General features: G+C 59.2%; 1 protein-coding gene across 1 annotated transcript; it reads left to right on the top strand.

Moving 5' to 3' along the window:
* Nucleotides 1–18,285: 18,285 nt before the first annotated feature.
* Nucleotides 18,286–19,740, top strand: LOC117640053. The gene is made up of 5 exons (XM_034376272.1): nucleotides 18,286–18,442; nucleotides 18,875–19,053; nucleotides 19,140–19,319; nucleotides 19,405–19,566; nucleotides 19,653–19,740. The coding sequence occupies exons 2-5, from the start codon at nucleotides 18,968–18,970 to the stop codon at nucleotides 19,714–19,716; spliced, it is 492 nt and encodes a 163-aa protein (XP_034232163.1). The 5' UTR covers nucleotides 18,286–18,442; nucleotides 18,875–18,967; the 3' UTR covers nucleotides 19,717–19,740.
* The last annotated feature ends 548 nt before the right edge of the window (nucleotides 19,741–20,288 follow it).

The following is a 20,288-nucleotide window of genomic DNA, read 5'->3' as shown; positions in this document are numbered from 1 at the left end:
CCAACCGCGGAGCGACCACCGACACGCTTGGGATTGGCGGCAAGGCGTGGGAGTCGGCGCAGAGCAGCGCAGGGCGGTCGCTAACGTAACGGCCACACACACACACAGTCACAGACACACACAGACGCGCGCACGCACACGGGCACACTCACACAGGCCGGGTCGGAACGCGTGCAAGTGAAAACGTTCACACGACTGTCCGTTTCACGACACAGCCAGACACAGCGCAGCGCCAGCGCCACTCAAAGCCTCGAAGCCCGGCCAAGCTTGGTCACGGGCAGGCTGGGGCAGGCCAGGGCGGGCACGGCAGCCAGCCATAGCGCAGCGCGTGGCCCGGGGTTCGAGCTCGGTTCGAGCCTCATTTAGCGGCTCTGGAGCTCAAAACGCGTCTAAAATTTTGGCCGCCTCCACCGGTCTTCTGGCCCACTGTGACCCGTCCGCCTCGTGGACTTCCCTCTCGCCGCCTCTCGCGCTGCAGACTGATTCCGAGAGTCGTTTTCGTCGCTCTGTCTCTCTCGCACCTCTACGGGACGCCGCACGAGTGCGAGAGAGACAGAGCGACGAAAACGACTCTCGGAATCAGCCTGCTGCTGGCGGAGGCGATGAAGTGGGTGAAGTGGCGGAACGACGGCGGCGTGGAGTGGTGGCGCCCCGCGGCCGCGCCCCGCGCCCGGGGGCACACGTTCAGGACGTTCAGGACGCGCCGACTCACGCCGACTCCTCCCACTTCCACTTCCTATACATACCTGGCGCGCCCCGCCCCGCCCCGCCGGGTGTCCCGTTAGCAAGAAGACGCTTGGCTGGTGACGCCGCTTAACCCCCCCCCCCCCTCCGCGAAGCCCAAAGCCCCGCGCAAACCGGACGCATGAGTGGAGCTACACTGTTACCGCGCGTTTTGGACACGGCTGGCTTGAATCTCGACTCACGTTGTGATTAAGTTTGGCGGGGAGAGGAAGGGAGGGGACCCTCCCGCGCATGCGTCGCTGTGATCATCGGCAACGGGGACAGGCCGCCAGGGCCGACAGGCACGGCGTAGCTGAGTGGTTAGCGGCTCGGCTTCCGGCGCTCGAGGAAGCGGGTTCGCGTCCTGTCGCGCGGCCTGTCTTTCTGTCCTTCCCGGGACGAGGAGGGCAAGGCGCTCGGCGGGCTGATTCCGAGCACTGTTTCCGTCTCTCTCGCTCTCATGGGGCGTCCCGTGAAGGTGCGACAGTGACAGAGCGACGAAAACGAGTCAGTCTGCCGACAACGGCGAACACCAAAGGGCACTCCATGCCTCCTCAACCTGCTCGAGCAAGCCAACGCCACCCGACGAGGAAATGTTGATCTTTTCGCGGGCCGCGGAGTGTTACAAGTGTTATGCACGGCCAGCCAGCCAATAACACAATGGCATGAAAAACTAGTTCCCCCGGCGTAGCACTGTAACGCATCGCGTGTGCGCCGCTGCCGGTCACTGCCAGTCTCCGAACGGAATGCCAGTCTCATTCCGCCTCGACCGGCCGGCCGACCGTACATCGGGACGATAGTGGACATCGGCTTGCCCCGTCTCTCTCGCACTCGTGGGGCGTCCCGTAAGGGTGCGCGAGAGACAGAGCGGAGCGGCATGGGCGCACAGTGGGCCGGCCGGCCGGTGGAAGCGGCAAAAACTGTGAACGCGTTTTGAGCTCCAGAGTCGCTAAGTGGGCCTCGAACCGAGCGTGTGACCCCACCAATGGATTGCTCTCCGAACGAGGAAACCATAGGTGGGGTCACACGTTCCGTTCGAGTCCCATTAAGCGACTCTGGAGCTCAAAACGCGTCCCGGATTTTGACCGCCTCCACCGGTCTTCTAGCCCACTGGGGGGCGGGCGGGTCCTTGGGCGGGTCGCTGCATGACCGCACGGCCGATGCATGCATGCTCACTTTCATCGGCCGGTGGCGATGCCCGCGGCGGCAAGGCGGCAAGCCTTGGCTCGCCTTGGCGTGTAACAAGCGGGCAGTGTAATGAAAGCCCACGGCCGCCATGGCCCATGGGAGAGCACGCTCGCGGCTCCTCCTCCCGTTCGGCTCCTTTCTCTTCGGAAAGCGGCGAAGGCGGCAAAGGCCTTCGTGGCGTTCATGTTCATGGGGAGCGCCACGAACGACCGTCATGCATGCCATTGCCTGGCCCTGGAGTCTCAAGGCCATGGGGGAGGGGGGAGCTGCTGGAAGAGCTGGGAGTGTAGCCAGTGTAGCTGAGGGGAGTCGACCAAGGATAGTCGACCCAAGGGGAGCCGACCCAAGGGGAGCCGACCCAAGGGGAGCCGACCCAAGGGGAGCCGACCCAAGGGGAGCCGACCCAAGGGGAGCCGACCCAAGGGGAGCCGACCCAAGGGAAGCCGACCCAAGGGGAGCCGACCCAAGGGGTGCCGACCCAAGGGAAGCCGACCCAAGGGGAGCCGACCCAAGGTGAGCCGACCCAAGGGGAGCCGACCCAAGGGAAGCCGACCCAAGGGAAGCCGACCCAAGGGGAGCCGACCCAAGGGAGCCGACCCAAGGGAAGCCGACCCAAGGGGAGCCGACCCAAGGGGAGCCGACCCAAGGGGAGCCGACCCAAGGGAAGCCGACCCAAGGGGAGCCGGCCCAAGGGGAGCCGACCCAAGGGGAGCCGACCCAAGGTGAGCCGACCCAAGGGGAGCCGACACAAGGATAGCCTGCAGTTGGCGAAGGGCTAGGCAGGCGAGGAGGCCCGCTTCGAACACAACAACACACGCTTCTTTTTCTTTTTTCCCGCCGCGCGCTTCTTAACATTGTGCAGTCCTGTTCGCCTCTCCACTTTTTTGCCCTCGCCTCCCTTTGCCTTTTGCCTTTTCCAGCGAGGACGCCAACGGCGGCAAAAACAACGCGAGAAAGTAGTGCCGCTTGTTGTGCGGCACGGCCGGCACGGGGAGCTTCACATCACATCAGGCGTCAGGCGGCGCGGCGCTATAGTGAGTCTGAAAGGCCCCGGCGCCGGCGGCGGCGCGGCGCGGCCGGGGCAGAGGCCGACCGGGGCAGAGGCCACGGGCCCGAAAGGCGTGAGAGGGCAGCCGCATTGTTTTTAAAAGGTTCACACACACACGCACACAAATCAATCAATTAGGCGCGGCGCCGCGGTGCGTGGTGCGGTGCGGTAATCATACGATGCATCGGCATCACACTCTCCACGACCGCGGTGGCGTCGCGGCGTCGCGACGCGCTTGGACAGGTAAAGCAGCAGTGCTGCACTCTGCTTCCAAGAGCCGCTTCCGTCGCTCTGTCCCTCTCGCACCTAGGCGGGACTCCCCCGTGAGCGCGAGAGAGACAGAGCGACGAAAACGACTCTCGGAATCAGTCTGCCGGATGACGGCGGCGGGGATGAGGGAGCGCCGGCAAGGTGCAGGCCGGTGCAGGCCGTCACGCGTGGCGCACGTACTCTCTTTTTCCAATCATACAGCAGAAACAACAACAACAACAACAACAACAACAACAACACCTAAAGACACTTTCACGGCCAGTCAGATGCCGCGGTTGATATTAAGCGGGCCGTAGGCGGCTCGCTTCGCCTGCTGGATCGCTCGGCCTGGACTAGGACTCGACGATATCGAAACAAAGCCCCCGCCGCCCCCGCCGCCCCCGCAACGCGGCGCTGACGGGTCTGGCGCGGCGGGGCGGCAGGCGATCGGGCTTACATCACTTTGCCCTGCCTTTTGCCTTTCTCCCACGACGCATTGACACGCGGCGACACGACGACACGCGACACGTCGACACGCCTCGCGCGCCACTGCTAATGACGGCCTTTATTTTTCATAATCTCTGAGAAGTGTGGCGGCGCGGCGCGCGCGACTTCGCTGGCACACTGTGCCGTGAGGCCGTGACACGTAACGTCTTTATTTTCGATACACCGGCCGGATGCTTGGGCCTCGGTGCAATTAGGCTCACGTTGCAGTTTCTACCTGTCTGTCTGTCTGTCTGTCTGTCTGTCTGTCTGTCTGTCTGTCTGTCTGTCTGTCTGTCGGCCTGTCTGTCTGTCGGTCTGTCATTTGAACACTGCCCTACATCATCCCTGACATTGTGCTAGTGGTTTGAAGTCCCTCAATAAAAACTTGTTGGAAACCAAACTGTCTGTCGGTCTGTCTACCGGTCTGTCTGTCTATCTGTCTGTTAGTCCGTCTGTCCGGCGCTCCGGTTGCCAAGTCGGGACTTCGGCACGTACGCTTCGTGGATAGACGGACTTGGAGTCAATCCGGACATGGAGTCAATCCGGACATGGAGTCAATCCGGACATGGAGTCAATCCGGACATGGAGTCAATCCGGACATGGAGTCAATCCGGATTTGGAGTCAATCCGGATTTGGAGTCAATCCGGTCCTGGAGTCAATCTGGACTTCTTGGAGTCAATCTGGACTTCTTGGAGTCAATCTGGACTTCTTGGAGTCAATCTGGACTTCTTGGAGTCAATCTGGACTTCTTGGAGTCAATCTGGACTTCTTGGAGTCAGGACTTGGCCACTGCGGGCCGACTGGTGTGCAAGAGGGGGGGGCGCTTCTGGGATCACTTTAAGCATGACGGGCCGGACTGCGGCCAAGTCCCGGAGTCATGGAGTCGTTCACCCGGAGGAAAAGTCGTGCAGCCACCGAGCAGACTACACTTCGGTTCTATCCGCCCGCCAGTCTGTCTGTCTGTCTGTCTGTCTGTCTGTCTGTCTGTCTGTCTGTCTGTCTGTCTGTTTGTCTGTCTGTCCGTCCATCGCTGTCTCTCCGCGACTTATCGCAATGGCATCGGCTGTCGCTGCCTCCTGCCGGTCCGTACATGATTGAATTAAAACGCCTTCTCAGAAGTCGCCATCTGCTGACTCACGTCCCCGGCGGGTGGTGACGCGCTGAAAGCCCATCAAGGCTCGGGCGTTTTCGATTTATTTCTCTCTTCGAATTCCTTGTCAGAAAGCGCGATTGCGCGCCGAGAGCAAGAGAGCGCGCGCCGCACAGTGGGCGAGGTGGTCAAAATCCTGGACTCGTTTTGAGCTTCAGAGTCGCTAAATGGGACTCGAACCGAACGTGTAACCCCACCAATGGATTGCTCTCCGAACGAGGAATCCATTGGTGGGGCCACACGCTAGGTTCGAGTCCTGTTTAGCGACTCTGGAGCTCGAAACGCGTCTAGGGGTTTGGCCGCATACGCTGTGTGCCGCGCGCCTCGTCAGCCGGAGAGCGCCTGCGAAGTCGAGGGTGCAGCCCGGCGAGGCTCTGCGGCGCGCGGGACGCTCCGCTGCCTACCTCGCAGGCGCTCGGGCCGCGCTGCTCGCGCTGCAGGCCGTGCCTCGCCTCGTCGCCGCTCGTCGCTCTGCTGTCTCTGTCGCATCGCGACCTCTACCGGACGCCCCATGAGTGCGAGAGAGACAGAGCGGCGACGGCTCCATCGCCGTCCCCTCCCTGCTGCAGCTGCCTCGCAAGACAAAGGGCAGGGCCCGTTCTAGTTTGGTTTACAGTAAGGCGTTGGCTGTGCCGGAGCGCCGTGCTGGAGCGCCGTGCTGGAGCGCCGTGCTGGAGCGAGGCGGCCTCCAGCGGCCTACGGCGACGGCCGCCAGTCTCCAGTCGGCACAGCAGACTTCATAGCTCGCTGGGTCCTCAAACACCGACCGCGGCCCCGCGGCGATTGTCTTCGTGTTTCTTTCCTTTTCGAGCTGCGAACGCCCCACCGCCGCCGCCGCACTGGCAACTGGAAGCCAACCGCTTCTCCGCCGATATGCTCCAGGCCGGAGCGAGATTTAAATCTCGTTCCTCCCCGCAGGAAGCCCGGTGCACTCGTTACAAGCGTCGGAGCGGATTCATAGCGGAAATCCTGCAACGGAGCGGCGCGGCGCCAGGAAGGCGCTAGGAAGGCAGGCAGCAGGCTGTCTCTCTCGCACCCACTCGGGACGGCCCGCGAGAGCGAGAGGGGCAGGCCTGCTTGGAATCAGCCTGCAGAGCACTGCAGTGGAGTGTGCACTGGCGAGCACGACACGCAAAGGTCACCTCGTGCCCTCCCTGCCAGGCACGGCCTGCCTACCCAGCCTGCCTTGCCCAGCCTGCAGACCGTGTCCGTCTCTCTCACTCGCGGGGCGTCCCGTGTGGACGAAAGCGACTCTCGGAATCAGCCTGCTGCCCGCTTGGAGCGGAGTCGCCACCGAGACAAAAATAGCGTTCGTTCGATTTGGCCATTTTAGCGCTCGATCCTTTGCGGCTGGCAGGCTGCTGTGGTGGGCCAGCCGGCCAGCCTCGCAGCGAAGGAGTCTTCGTCCTGACAGGCGGCCAGGCGGCCAGGCAGGCAGGGTGCGGCGCCACGACGTAGCGTCTACTTACAGCGTGCAACCAGAGCCGGGCGTCGCGACCCACTGGACGCACGGAGCTGAGCCATTCCGGAGAGTCGCGTCGTCGCTCTGTCTCTCTCGCACCCCCGCGGCACGCCGGCACGCCCCACGGGTGCGACAGAGAGAGCGACGACGCGACTGGATCGGCCCGCTAGACAGCCCCTGGATGCAGATGCAATCGGACGGCCGCGGTGTCACCGTCTCCCAGTGTACCGGCGTACCGCCACACATGGCGAGGTGTCCAGCCTGCCGTTAGCCCGGGCTGTCGTCGCTCTGTCTCTCTCGCACCCCCGAGGGCTCGACAGCGCGCTCCTCGAGTGCGAGAGAGACCGCTTGGGATCGAGACGAAACACAACAAAGGTCCGGACGAATGGTTGGCGCCGTTGCTCATGCCGAGGCTCGGTGAGGCTCGGGCAATCACGCGCTGGCCGCCTTCCAGTCCTTCCAGTGCGGCAGTCTGGCCCCGCTCTGTCTCTCTCGCACCCAGCGCAGCGCCCCGTGAGTGCGAGAGACGAAGCGGTCCTGGCCCGGGCCGGGCGCGGCTACCGGGCTTATAACTCATCGGCGATACGTTACTCGGCCCGCGAGTCGCCGCGCTGTACCGCGGGGGGCGTGGCAGCAAGCCGCGGCGCGGCGGGGCGGGGCGGGGCGGGGCGGGGCGGGGCGGGGCGGGGCGCGGCGGCCGAGGCAGATCGACCTCGCTGAACTTTAGCTCGGCGCGGAGCCGCGCTGGAGACTCCAGCACTGCAGTGGACCGGCTGGAGGGTCCCGTTCGTTCGTTAATGTCGCAATGCGTGGCGCGGTGCCGCGGAGAGGGCTTCGATTTATGAGATCAGGTGCTTGTTCCGGCCTGATTTACAGCGGCCTGGATGGTCTGGCTCGCAGACCGATTCCGAGGCCTCTGTCTCTCTCGCACTCATGGAGCGTCCCGTACGGGTGTGACAGAGCCAACGACGTGACCAGGCCACTGGGAATCAGACGGTGCCGCCTGCAGGAGTCATTGATTTCAGCTTCCTGACTGGAAAAGTCGAATGACATCAAAAGTGCGGTAAAGGTAGAAACCAGGGAAACTCCCTGAGCAAGAAAAGCTCACTCCAGCCAAACGTCGCGATTCTTGGCAGTGTGCTGAGAGAGGGGTGTCCGTGAGGTATCACATCTCTGTCTCCCGATCGCTATCCCAGCGGGCGGCGCCGCCCTGTCTCTCTCGCACTCATGGGGCGTCCCGTGTGGGTGCGAGAGAGACAGGGCGACGAATGAGACTCTCGGAACCAGCCGCCGCCGCTGGCAGCGAGGCGAAGCGGGCAGAGCGGTCACCGTTAGCACACGGTGCAAGAGCACACCCTCGCCGTGAGGGCCGCGAGGCTACTCCACGCCAGGCCGGGCCGGCCGAGCCGCGGTCGGGCGATGGGCCTAAAGTCACGCCGATAACCTTGCGGGAGGCGTGGCCTGGCGCGGCCTGGCGTGTCCCAATGAATCAGTCACTCACTCCACCTTACGCCCCATCGTGACTTGGTCGTGACTTCCGCCCACCAGCGCGCGGTCCGCTCGGGTTCTCGTTTCGTTCAAATGACGCAACGTCTAAATGGCTCCGCAGAGAGCCTCGCAGTGCTCTGCCCGCAGTGCTTTCGCGTAGTCTCGGCCCGGCCGCACCGTCGCTCTGTCTCTCTCGCACCTATGGAGGACGCCCTACGAGTGCGAGAGAGACAGAGCGACGTGAACGACTCGCGGAGTCGGTGCGCTGCCCGCGCTGCGTGATGCGAGGCTGGACATGCAACCGGGGCGCGCCGTGCTGCCGTGCTCGCGGTCGTGCATCCCCTGGGACAAATCGATGCATGTCCAAATCGGGCACTTTCGCAACGCGAGCGCGCGCGCAAAAACATTCATGTCAAAAAACATGTTGCGTTTGGTGAGCGGCTGGGTCAGAGAACACGCAGTGGTGTGTGCTCCAGTTTGACCAGTACTTTTTCTTTATCTTTTAAGGGGTTTTTTTGGGTGCTTTGACTGACGGCCCCACGCCGCCCCGACACGCACCACAAACGCAGGTCGCGCTCCTTCGCCTTGCTTTGGTCCGTGAAAGTATGCATCGTACACACACATGCACACACATACATACACACAAACGCACGCACAGGCACGCACGAACGCACACACACACGTCGCTCAAAACGGGAGGCCGGCGCTCCAGGCGAAATGGCCAGGCCCCGCTGGACTGCGCTATACAACTCCCCATTCTATTTCACAGTGGCCCCGAGTGGCCCCCGCGGGGAGGGGCTTAGTACTCCTGTCTTCTTCCATTTCGATGATTTTTCCCATGTCTGCCTCCGGTGGTGTGCCATGATGCATATCAGAGCGTGACCGAGGGGGCCGGACCGTACAATGATGGCCAGCGCAGACTGCAGCGAGACTGCCGCAAGACTCCCGAGGGGGCCACCACTCTCATTTCAGGCGTACACAAGATTACGGGATTACGGGAAATTTACTAGGGATTACGCGTGAAATTTTCGAAAATTGGTTCGAAAACGTTGAAAAATAGCTCAAAAACGTTGAAAAATGACTAAAAACGTTGAAAAATGACGGAATTTTGTCAAGGATTACGTGATTACGCCATGGATTACCAGAGATTACCAGCCAATTTGTACACAGGATTACGGGGGTGGTGGCCCCCTCGAAGACTCCAGTGAGGCTCCAGCAAAGACTCCAGCAAAGACTGCAGCAAACACTCCAGCAAAGACTCCAGCAAAGACTGCAGCAAACACTCCAGCAAACACTTCAGCAAACACTCCAGCAAACACTCCAGCAAACACTCCAGCAAACACTCCAGCAAACACTCCAGCAAACACTCCAGCAAATAGAGTCCAGCAAAGACTCAGTGGGAAACGACTGGCCTGGCGGGCTGGCGGGCGGCTTGCAGTGCAGGTCGCGGCCGCACTTGAAACGGAACGGACTGATTCCAGGACTCCAGCCGGGCAGCAGCACACCTGTGTGCTGCAAATCTGTTCTCCGGAACACGGCGCCGCTGCACTGTGAGTGAGCGCTGCATGCGCTGCCTGCACTGCCACAGGATACCCCAGGGTACTCCAGGGCGGTGCGGTACGGCCGAGTGCGGCTTGCGGCACACCCTGTAGTAGTACTCGCCAAGCCGGGCCCGGCACACTGAGAGTCGTTCCGTCGCTCTGTCTCCCTCGCACCGACACGGAACGCCGCACGAGTGCGAGAGAGACAGAGAGGCCCCCAACGGAACGGCAGGCAGGCCGGCAGGCCAAGTCCATCTTAATTAGTTTCCCCGGCGGGAATCGGCCGAAGCATCGCGCTAAAGCACTGCGGAGTAATGAAGCGAAGAGGCAGTGTCAAGGTGCAGCTGGAGAAGGAAGGGGAGGGGGAGGGGCTTTGCCACGCTCAGGTGCTCATGCGGCCGGGCTGGCGTGGCTGGCGTACACGAAGCAAAACGAAGACGAGAGCACTATGGCGCGGAATGGCGGCCCCCTAAAGGCGGGGCGGGGCGGGGCGGGGCGCGGCGGGGCGCGGTGGGGCGCGGCGGGGCCGATGTGGGACCGTCGTGTGTTAACGGTGCCCGCGACGTGCGCTGACCAAAACTGGCGCCAAGGCAGCGGTGCAGCGCGGCGCAGCGTGCCTGGAGGCTCGGACTAGGGACTCGGGGGTCATTGTCAGCAGGGATCCTGCTGCACCAGCGAACTGGCCAGCCAAGCCAGCCAGCCAGCCTGCGGCGCGGAGACAAGCGCTGCAGAGGCGCAGACCAGCCAACTGATTCCGAGAGTCGTTTTCGTCGCTCTGTCTCTCTCGCACCTGTACGGGACGCCCCACGAGTGCGAGAGAGACAGAGCGCCGAAACCGACTCTCGGAATCAGTCTGCAGAGGCGGTAGCGCACCCCGCAGGGGCCCGTCCACTCGGCCGTCCAGCGTTCCAACTCGACGATGCTACATGCTTCTGACTCGCCCTATGGGCTATGCCCAAGGGTTCCAACACAGCTAAAGTTCATTATTTACACGGTAAAAATGGTACCTGTACCTGGTTTTCCCAGGAAGCCTACGGTAAAGACATAGGCGATTTCTAGGGCAGCGGTTCCCAACCTTTTTCAGCCCGCGACCCCGAGACGGCTTCCAAAATTTTTCGCGACCCCAGAAACAGAATTACGCGACCCCCCGCGACCCCATCTTTTTCGGGGGGGGGTCGAAAATTAACTGTCACATTTTGAATTTTGGCCGAATTTAGAGGGTTTGAGTGTATTTAAAATAGAGGGCTGAAATTTGTAATGAGACACTCTAATTTTCAATTCATAGCTGTCTTGCTGTGTTAATTTTGACACCCAAGCTTGGTACTGACCGACCCTAAGGAGCCAACTCGCGACCCCACGCGACCCCAGGTAGCATGCCGCGACCCCACAAAATTTTTCCGCGACCCCAAATGGGGTCGCGACCCCGGGGTTGGGAACCACTGTTCTAGGGGGTTCCTGGGAAAACCAGGTACCGTTTATACTTAAACTTTGGAGAAAATTTTCATGTCGAATCATTAGTCGATGCTTTTCTACGTATTACTACTGGTTACCTGCCAACTCTCTCACATTCACACTGGGACGCGCGTACATACAGCATGGAGCTTTTCTTTCGCGCTGTCTGATGTATGTCGGTGTCTAGTTATGCACGTGCCTCTGCGCAGCGCACACGAGAGAGAGAGAGAGAGAGAGAGAGAGAGAGAGAGAGAGAGAGAGAGAGAGAGAGAGAGACGCCTGCTAAACAAGGCGGGTTGGCGCCTCAGCAGCAATGAGTTTCCAAATCGTCCCTCTCCCTCAGGCCCCAGGCTGCCGCCTAGTCAAGCCAAGTCGGGAGAAAGCACTATAAAGAGTGCGTACGGCAGTGCGGCACGGAGGCGCGGCCATTCATAAACACGGTGACGTCATCGACACGACGTCGGGAAGGGTCCGCCGAAAAAGACGCTTGCATAGGCGGCGGCGCGTGGCGATGCAACGCCGGAGGGATCCCAGGCTGATTCCGAATGCACGTGTCGCCCCGTCCCTCTCGCACTCGCGGGGCGTCGCGCAAAGGCGCGAGAGAGTCAGGAAACGCAGGCGAGGCTCTGGCCGCGAGGCACTGGCCTGTAAACCAGCCAATTACCATACATGCACTGTTAGCTCGGCGTGTTGCGGTGCGGCCCGCCCGGCCCGGGCTCGCGGCTGGCGTGCTTGTAGCAGACGAGCGCTCAACAGCACTGCTGCACTGCTCGAGCGCGCGGGTTGGGTTGGCGGGTTCGATCCCGGCCGCCGGCGCTGAAAAATTTGGAGCGGCTCGCCGGAGAAAGCAAAACTGCGCCCGCGGCTTGCCGACATGCAGGGCACCGCGCTGGTCTGGGTGGGCCGCGCCCGGCCGCGCCGCACAGTGGGCCAGAAGACCAGTGGAGGCGGCCAAAACTCCAGACGCGCTTCGAGCTCCAGAGTCGCTAAATAGGACTCGAACCGAACGTGTGACCCCATCAATGGATTGCTCTCCCAACGAGGAATCCATTGGTGGGGTCACACGTTCGATTCGAGTCCAGCTTAGCGACTCTGGAGCTCAAAACGCGTCTCGAGTTTTGGCCGCCTCCGGCCCACTGTGCGCTGTGCCGCCATGCGGGCTGTGGCCGCGGGGGCCGCCCGGAATCCAGCCGAAAGAGGCAAACTAGCGCGGCAACCATTGGCGGCGACCCGGCACGCACGCCGCGCCACTGCGTCCGCCCCTTGGCCCGCCCACGCCGCGGCGGGCCGACAAATGGACTGGATAAGTGTGTGCGGGGGCGCGTGCGTCGCGTGCGGCGCAGTCCAGGCGCAGTCACACAGAGACAGACGGACGGACGCCGCGAGGGGCGGGCCCAGGCCCAGGCCAGGGCGGGCCGGGGGGGCATGTGAGGCGAGAAAGCGTGGAAACCTTTTCCCGCCCGGGCCAAGCCACGCCGCGCCACGGACGGACAGCCACGCGGCCGCGGTGCGGCCATGGACGACGCGGGGGAGGAAGGAACGTCAACAGGTGTGGCGCAACACACACACACACACACACACAGAGAGAGAGACAAACACATGAAAATTGAGGTGAGACAATGCACCGGGCGAAATCGAAATCGAGCAGCCGGCTCGCTGTTTCCCAGCTGGACTGGCCAGCTGGGCGGCCTTCCCTCTCCTCCCCTCCCCTTCCCCCCTTGGACTCGGACTCGATCGGGAAAAGTATCGCATAGTTGGGCGAAGCAGAAAGCGCTGTAGGCCGTAGGCTCCACGAGGGTGACGGCGGGTACCGCAACACGTCGGCCCCGCCGCGTCCGCCGGCGCGCTGGAGAGCGAGTGCTTCGCAGTGTGCTGCTCGATCGCTTTGTCTCTCTCGCACCACTGCGGGGCGCCCGCGTGAGAGCGAGAGAGACAGAGCGACGACGCCGTCGTGGTTCGGGATCAGTCTGCACAGCTGGCGGTATCGAGGATGCAGCCTGGCTTGGCCTGGCTCCACGGCTCCACCGGGGCGCCGCGCAAACCGCAATATAAATCTGAATCAGCGAAAACACAAAGAAGGACGGAACGGACCTTTGTGTGGCAATCTCTCTCTCTCCGGCCGAATCTATACGCGAAGAGTTGATGGGACTTTGCTTCCCGCGGTGTACCTTGCGGCGGCGGAGGTGGTGGTTTTGGTTACCCGCTATAGGCAGGTGTCAACACCTCGGCGAGCCCCGACCCAGCCCCAGCGCAGCCCGCCGACTGATGCCGAGAGTCGTTTTCGTCGCTCTGCCTCTCTCGCACTCATGGGGTGTCCCGTACAGGGGGAGGAAGAGGGAGACAGAGCGACGAAAACGACTCTCGGAATCAGTGTGCAGCCCCGGCACGGCGAAGGCAGGCAGCAGGCAACGGCGTGCACCTCGGAGGGGCCCTCGTTCCTTCGTTAAGGTGAGACGGGATTGTGTTCTCTCGGCCTCACGATCGTAAAGCATTAAACAGTTAATCCGTCTCGCCCTCGCCTCGGCCGCGCCTCGCCCGCAGTGATGGAGATGCATCCGATAGTGTCGGGCAGTCAGGCAGGCTGGCCTTAGGCTGGCCCCGGGGCAGCGGGACCCAATCAAAGCGAGGCGACGCTCTGCTGCAGGCCGCCGGCCCGGTGACTCGTGCTGTCGTCGCGTCGCTGTCTCTCTCGCACTCGGGGGGCGTGCCCGCGGGTGCGAGAGAGACAGACAGCGACCGGCCTGGACCGCTATCAGGCCGGCCACCCGCGCCACACTGCTAATTGGGCGCGAGGTGTTCGACCTGCGACACGGCCGGCTTGGAGGAGGCGACGCACAGTGGGCCAGGAGTCCGGTGGAGGCGGCCGAAACTCTAGACGCGTTTTGAGCTTCAGAGTTGCTAAATGGGACTCGAACGGAACGTGTGACCCCACCAATGGATTCCTCGTCCGGAGAGCAATCCATTGGTGGGGTCACACGTTCGGTTCGAGTCCCATTTAGCGACTCTGGAGCTCAAAACGCGTCTAGAGGTTTGGCAGCCTCCACCGGTCTTCTGGCCCACTGTGCGACGGCGGCGCACCGCCAACGCGCGGGGTCAGGCCCGCCAGGCCGGTCAGGCGGTGCACCAAGTCGGGCCGAGTCTTCGGTTCGGGTATTGAGAGGGGGCGGGACACCCCCCCCCCCCACACACACACACACTCAGTCGCAGGTGGCTGTCCCAGTTCCTGGTGTACAGCACAAGGCCGTAACGGTAACCGGGCGTGCCGGCCGTCGGCTTCTGGGGCGGTGGGTTAGGCAGGAGTACCTGCAAGGCACTCCATGGGAAGTTTGAGCCATGAGCCTCGAGCCGCGAGCGGTGACGAAACAAAGAGTGACGCTGTGCGTGTGAGTGTGCGTCGGTGTGTGTGTGAGTCTGTGTGTGTGGGGGGGGGGGGTCTCAGCACTACGTACTAAACTTCATGCCTTAGCCTTGCGATATTCATCAACGGTACACGGACACCTCGAAATCGTCACGCTGCAGGCCTGATTCCGAGAATCGCTTTCGTCGCTCTGTCTCTCTCGCACTCGTGGGCCGTCCCGTCTAGGTGCAAGAGCGACGAAAATGACTCTGAGAATCAGTCTGCTGATAACGAATCCACTCATTCGACAAGTAACGTTCGCTCGGAATTTATATTCGAGTCCAATCGTGCACCACAGGGCACCTTGGAGGTTCAAAGACCTTTCGCCTTACAGAGGAGACGCACTTGGCTGGCTTAAATACCTAAACGTCTTTAATTAACCTGAATTAAATGGCTCGCGGAGCGCAGCAAACCGCGGAGACCTTCAAGAGACAGAGACTTCCTTTCGCAGACCGAGCCCTTTTAGCATCCTCTAAGGACGGACGCTCAGCCCTTACAGGGCCGACCCGCTGGGTCGTTCCCTCCTGCACTGTAAAGGCCTGCACAGCCTGCACTGCATGGGACGCCAACAAAGGCAGGGAAATGGCGTGGTCCCGAAGTCCCGACTTGCCAATGGTGTGATTTGCAAAGATAATGTCGGTGTTCGCAAGGCAGGCGAGCAAGGCAAGCAAGGCCGGCGGAGCTGCCCGCGCCCGCCCTGCACTGCCGATCAAGAGGAACCGCGAACGCCAACTCACACAGACACACACGGACACACACACACACACACACACACACACACGGACGCACACACACACGGACGCACACACACACGCACACGCGGCGCTACAATACCTGCAATCACGGCGCGTGCACTGGGCCGGCACGCACCGCCCTGCCTGGCCCTGCCCCCAAGAGCCCCACGCTAACGCTACACTGTAGGCGGCGCGTGCCGCGTGCGCGTGCCTCCCCGTGCCGGCCGACTCGCGCTCAGCTCGAAATCCTCCTTTTTTGCCACAATAATGGTCGGGCATCCGGCAACGCCGCCGCCGCTTCGCGCCTGCACACTGGTTCCGAGAGTCGTTTTCGTCGCTCTGTCCCTCTCGCACTCGCGGGGCGTCCCGTAACAGGTGCGAGAGAGACAGAGCGACGAAGACGACTCTCGGAATCAGTCTGCCGCTTCGCCGGCTCCGCCGGCTTGCAGCATTCCTGCAAAGCGATTCCTACTGTTGCTACAGGTGTGGCCGCAGCAGCAAGGCCCTGCCCTGCGCTGCGCTGGCCGTCGTGGCGACGACGCCTGGACCGCCGCCGCCCTTCCCCGCCCCGCCCCGCCCCGCCCCCCCCTGGCCGTCCGGACCACTGCCGCGGCCCCGTTTGCGTGGGCAGGCCTGCCTCGCCTGCCAGGTCGCGTGCTGGATACACCCATCCTGGAATCCGAGCTCTCGGTTCACTCCCAACCCCCTGGACTGCCCCGGACTGGACGACAGCCATGCGACAGCCATGCGACAGCCTTGGCATCGGAATCCGAACAGTCATTATTCGCAGGAAAGCAGGCAACAGTCCATCCCACGACAAGTCACTGCAGTGCACTATTGGCACGCACCCCAAGCTGCGGACTGATTCCGAGAGTCGTTTTCGTCGCTCCGTCTCTCTCGTACTCATGGGGGCGTCCCTTCAAGGTGCGAGAGAAACAGTGACAAGAACCTCTCTCGGAATCAGTCTGCTGGATATGGGCTATTAAATAGCTTAAAAGAAATTTTCTTCCTCCGTGTTCCTGGGGTCGACGTGGTTTGATCAGGCTCACGATGCCGCCAACCGGGGTAACTTTAGGCGCAGCCGGGTAACATGAGCAACATGAGACACTAGATCTTAATCTTGATCAAGATTCATGTGATGACTCTTCCCTCGTTAGCTCCGTCCAAAAAAAAAGTAGTAGACGTAAACAAGAAAAGTGCACGGTTTTTTTTGGAGCCAGTGACCAAACGACCAAACAGAAACACGCGGGTTAAAAGTTACCCCAAATCTGTCTCAAGTTCCTCACATTTGTCCCAAGTTATCCTTAATTTGTCTAATTTGTCTCCAGTTACCCCAGTTTGGGCTCTTTTAAAGGCAGTCATCTCTTTTCCATTAATTAACTGGCCTGCATTTTCGTCCATTTCTTTGTCGATTCGCGGAGCTCCCGCCGTTGAAGCTGAAACGCCATCCCGTTAGACCCGTTGTCGGTTTGCTTTTGTTTATTTTTTTCTCTCTTTTCGCGCGGCGCCTCCAGTGCGGTCACACTCTTAATTAATTACATCCTCGGATTTCTCCGTCGGTGGGTTTGTTGTTGGCAGCAGGCCGTGAGCCGAGCCGGCTTTTGTCTTCGAGGTTCGCCACCGGACCGTCTTGATTGGACCGAGAAAGTGTTTAATCCGTAACACCAGTGCGTTGGGCCGTCGGGCGGTTGGGCCCCAAGAAAGCTGCTTTTGTCGGCCCTTCCATCTCTTTCCAATCGAAGCGCCATCTGGCGGCGTGCCTCGAACTTGGAGTAATACTGTGGGGAGTCCTAACTGGCGCGGCGGTGGGCCGAGCTGTCCTGACGAATGCTAGAGAGAGAAAACCACCCGGTCGGAACGGCACTCCATGAAACCGACCGAATTCATCGATGCTGATTACATCCCGTCCATCTCCTTCGCCTTCTAAATCCATTTTTCAAAACCAGAACCTTCTAAGTTGCCCCAGTCAGGAGCTATATGGTGGCAAAGTTCAGAAACTATCTCTTTCTCTCTCTACGATTCGCCGGACACCTAGTGCCACACACAGAAACGCCCTGAACTCCGAAACGGTATGGGTTAGCTCCAAACTGTTTGCATCCCGTAAATCCTCACTCTTTTTGTGACAAGATGAGCTATTGGGAAAGTCTCTAAGTTGAAAATCAAGCCTTCAGGGCGTTGGCAAACAGAAAGGTGCAGCTCTAGTTAGGACTCCCTAACAGTATTACTCCAAGCCTCGAAGCACGTCAGGCCATCCGTCACCCTCCAGTGTGGTGCGCCAATGGTCGTGCGCCCCGCGACAACCATCGCTGCAATCGCGACCACCTGCAGACTGATTCCGAAAGCGCTTTCGTCGCTCTGTCTCTCTCGCACGCATGGGGCGTCCCGTCTAGGTGCGAGAGAGACAGCGACGAAAACGACTCTCGGAATCAGTCTGCTGGCGGCCAATCTGGGGAGCCACCGTAAAATATACACCGACAGATCTTTACTGCAAAGTAACGGAGCGAAAAAATGCGCATAAAACGTCGCGCGCGCTTTCAGGAACGAAACAACGAAGCAGCGCGCGCTTTCCTTCCGTTGTCTTTCACGATCATCTCCGCGGAGCCGCGGAGGGAGGCCGCGAGTCTGTCTCTCTCGCACCCATACGGGACGCCCCATGAGTGCGAGAGAGACAGAGCGACGAAGACGACAGGGCCGGTGCGCTGCCCTCCTCCTTCCATGACAAATGGTACTTGGCGGCCTACATAGGACCGGGCCGCGCCGTGCCCTTCGCCGCCTTCGCGCTGGCCGTGAATTCTGCACGCGCAGGGAAATAAAAAGAAAAGGGTGCTGCCGGCAAGGCGGCGTGTCCTGCGGAGTCCTGCGGCTGGACTAGTCCCGGGGAGCCTCGCTTGAGCGCCGCTATGCGGAACTGCAGCAAAAAATGACAAAAATCCAAGACTATGTCTGCGAGTTTAACAGTTGTCATTGCTTATCTCGCTAATGTTGGCCGCGCTATATGCATGCGAGGGCGGATTCAAAGGTAGCAACGCCCGCCACGGGTTTTTTTGCACTCCGTGGAGCCTTGAGACTCCCTCCTCTCAAGGTGGAGTGCACGGTAAACCGTCGCTAGGCGTTTTGTAAGACGCCAAGCCCGGCTAGCGAATGTGCCGGCACTGTCACATTGTGTCAGGTCGAGTAGGCGGAATTTTGTATCACTTTTGCTAGGTCTACCACATTTTAAGAAGAACCGCTTATCTTCACGGGACCTCGTAACTGCTGCCAGTGGGCGGCTGTAGGCGACTGTGGTAACTCCAGTAGGCGATTTCGCCTAGAGCGCCCCGCCGCGCCGTCGCCCTCTGGCGGGACCCTCCCCAACTACGGATTCCTCCCCGCTCCAGCCCGCTCCAGCGTCTCTCTCCCTGAAGCGCGCGCGTCACTCACTCGTCATGTATTCACGGTCTCATCGAAAAACTATTTGAAGTGAACAACTTACTGGCCATAGGTGGCCTACTTCGCAAGGCTTGAGAGCACAAAGGATGGGCAGGTAAGTGATAAACTCGTAGTATTCGTTTTATAAAAATAAAACCTTGAAAGGCGAAAAATCTTGTGAAATGTATAGAAGCGTACTTTGGCCTCGGTCCTGTTTCTTCCTATTTTGCTTAATATTACCCTTCAATTTGCCACAATCTGAATTTTTAATCCGAGAGCCTTTGCTTTGGTTTTAGAAAATGGTTTACCTTTGATAAATAAGTTTGCAACTAACCTGAAAAGTAAACATTCTGAAAACAGGAAACTAACCTTTACTCTAGCCAGGATAATGTAGTTTGTCCTCAAATATGTTTTTAAATACATGAGCGGGCAGAAGGCTTCCTATCTTATCTTTTAGCAATATGTTATTAACTTTACTCTCATTTTATATAAATTGAGCTGACTTTTGTCTTTGATGTTTGATTGTAGTTTATTTTTCTTGTTCTAGGCTTTCGATGAACAGAAGTCATGAAACTTGGCCTTCGATAAGGATACTGAACACCAGTTTAATGTTATCACTTGCCGTAGCAGCTACCAAACAATGAAATTATTGTTTCATGGAATCAAATTGGCCCAGAGAACCTACAACTTTCCATCTTCTTATTTTGTGGGCTATATTAACAACATGTAAGTACAAGTTGCTCTCGTTGTATAAAAATTGAGCTGACTTTTGTCTTTGGTGTTTGACTGTAAATTTATTTTCCTTGTTCTAGGCTTCTGATGAAGAGAAGTCACGAAACTTGGCCTTCGATTAGGATACTGAACACCAGTTCATTGTTTTCTCTTGCCGCAGCGGCAATCAAACATAGAAATAATATTTTCTTGGATTCAAAATTTTCCCAGACAACCTACAACAATCCATTTTCTTATTTTATGGGCTATTCAAGCAAAATGTAAGTACAAGTTTCTTTCATTTTATAAAAAATGTGCTGACTTTTGTCTTTTGTGTTTGAGTGTAATTTATTTTTCTTATTCTAGACTTCCGATCAAGAGAAGTCAGGAAACTTGGCCTTCGATAAGGATACTGAACACCAGTTTACTGTTTTCACTTGCCGCAGCAGCTACCAACTTTCATGGAATCAAATTGGCCCAGACAACCTACAACTTTCCATCTTATTTTGTGGTCTATTTTAGCAATATGTAAGTACAAGTTGCTCCCATTTTATATAAATTGAGCTAACTTCTGCTTTTGGTGTTCGATTGTAAATTTATTTTCCTTGTTCTAGGCTTCCGATGAAGAGGAGTCATTTAAAAATAGAGGGACAAAATTTAAGTGTTAAAATTATTTAGATGTCAATAAACCTAATTTTTTAATTTCCTGTTTACTTCCTCTTTTGTATCCTGAGCCAATGTACCAACTCAGCCAGCCTGGTCACGTGAACAGGACTGCCCACCCGGCTTGCCGGGGGACGGCCCGCCCGACTGCACATCATTGCCTGCCCGACTAGGCGAAATGTGGTAGAGGCTGCTGGCAGAAACGCCAGCTCCGACCAGCGCGCGGGAGGACGGCCGGGCGGTATGAAAAATTCAGACTGGCGACTAGGCGGTTTTCCAAACCGCCTAGTCGAGTTGGACATCCACTAGGCGCCAATGTGCTACTGTGACTTACCAGTCATGTAACAATTATGGCTAGGCGAAACCGCCTAGCGACGGTTTACCGTGTGCAACTGCAACACTGTGAACCTGTGAGTGTACAGCAAGAAGTGCCCGCCTTCCTCAGGGCGATGCTTGGATCCGCCCTAGCTTGCATGGGGAACTTCATTTCCGAATTCGGTTTCCTGATTTGCCGCGCATGACGCTCGTCAGTGGGCACGCTGACGGACGCCTTAAATTCGTCTTTGCCGCGTTCTCACTGCCGGAAA

Source organism: Thrips palmi, unplaced genomic scaffold (assembly GCF_012932325.1).
Source record: "Thrips palmi isolate BJ-2018 unplaced genomic scaffold, TpBJ-2018v1 HiC_scaffold_12, whole genome shotgun sequence".
Classification (NCBI taxonomy): Eukaryota; Metazoa; Arthropoda; class Insecta; order Thysanoptera; family Thripidae; genus Thrips; species Thrips palmi.
The sequence above is the reverse complement of the archived record's forward strand: the minus strand, read 5'-3'. Positions and strand labels throughout refer to the sequence as shown.

Coding starts and splice junctions, on each gene's coding strand:
- LOC117640053 (XM_034376272.1), top strand. CDS start 18,968: ATGAAATTATTGTTTCATGGAATCAAATTGGCCCAGAGAACCTACAAC. Junction 19,054..19,139: donor GTGGGCTATATTAACAACAT/GTAAGTACAAGT, acceptor TCCTTGTTCTAG/GCTTCTGATGAAGAGAAGTC. Junction 19,567..19,652: donor GTGGTCTATTTTAGCAATAT/GTAAGTACAAGT, acceptor TCCTTGTTCTAG/GCTTCCGATGAAGAGGAGTC.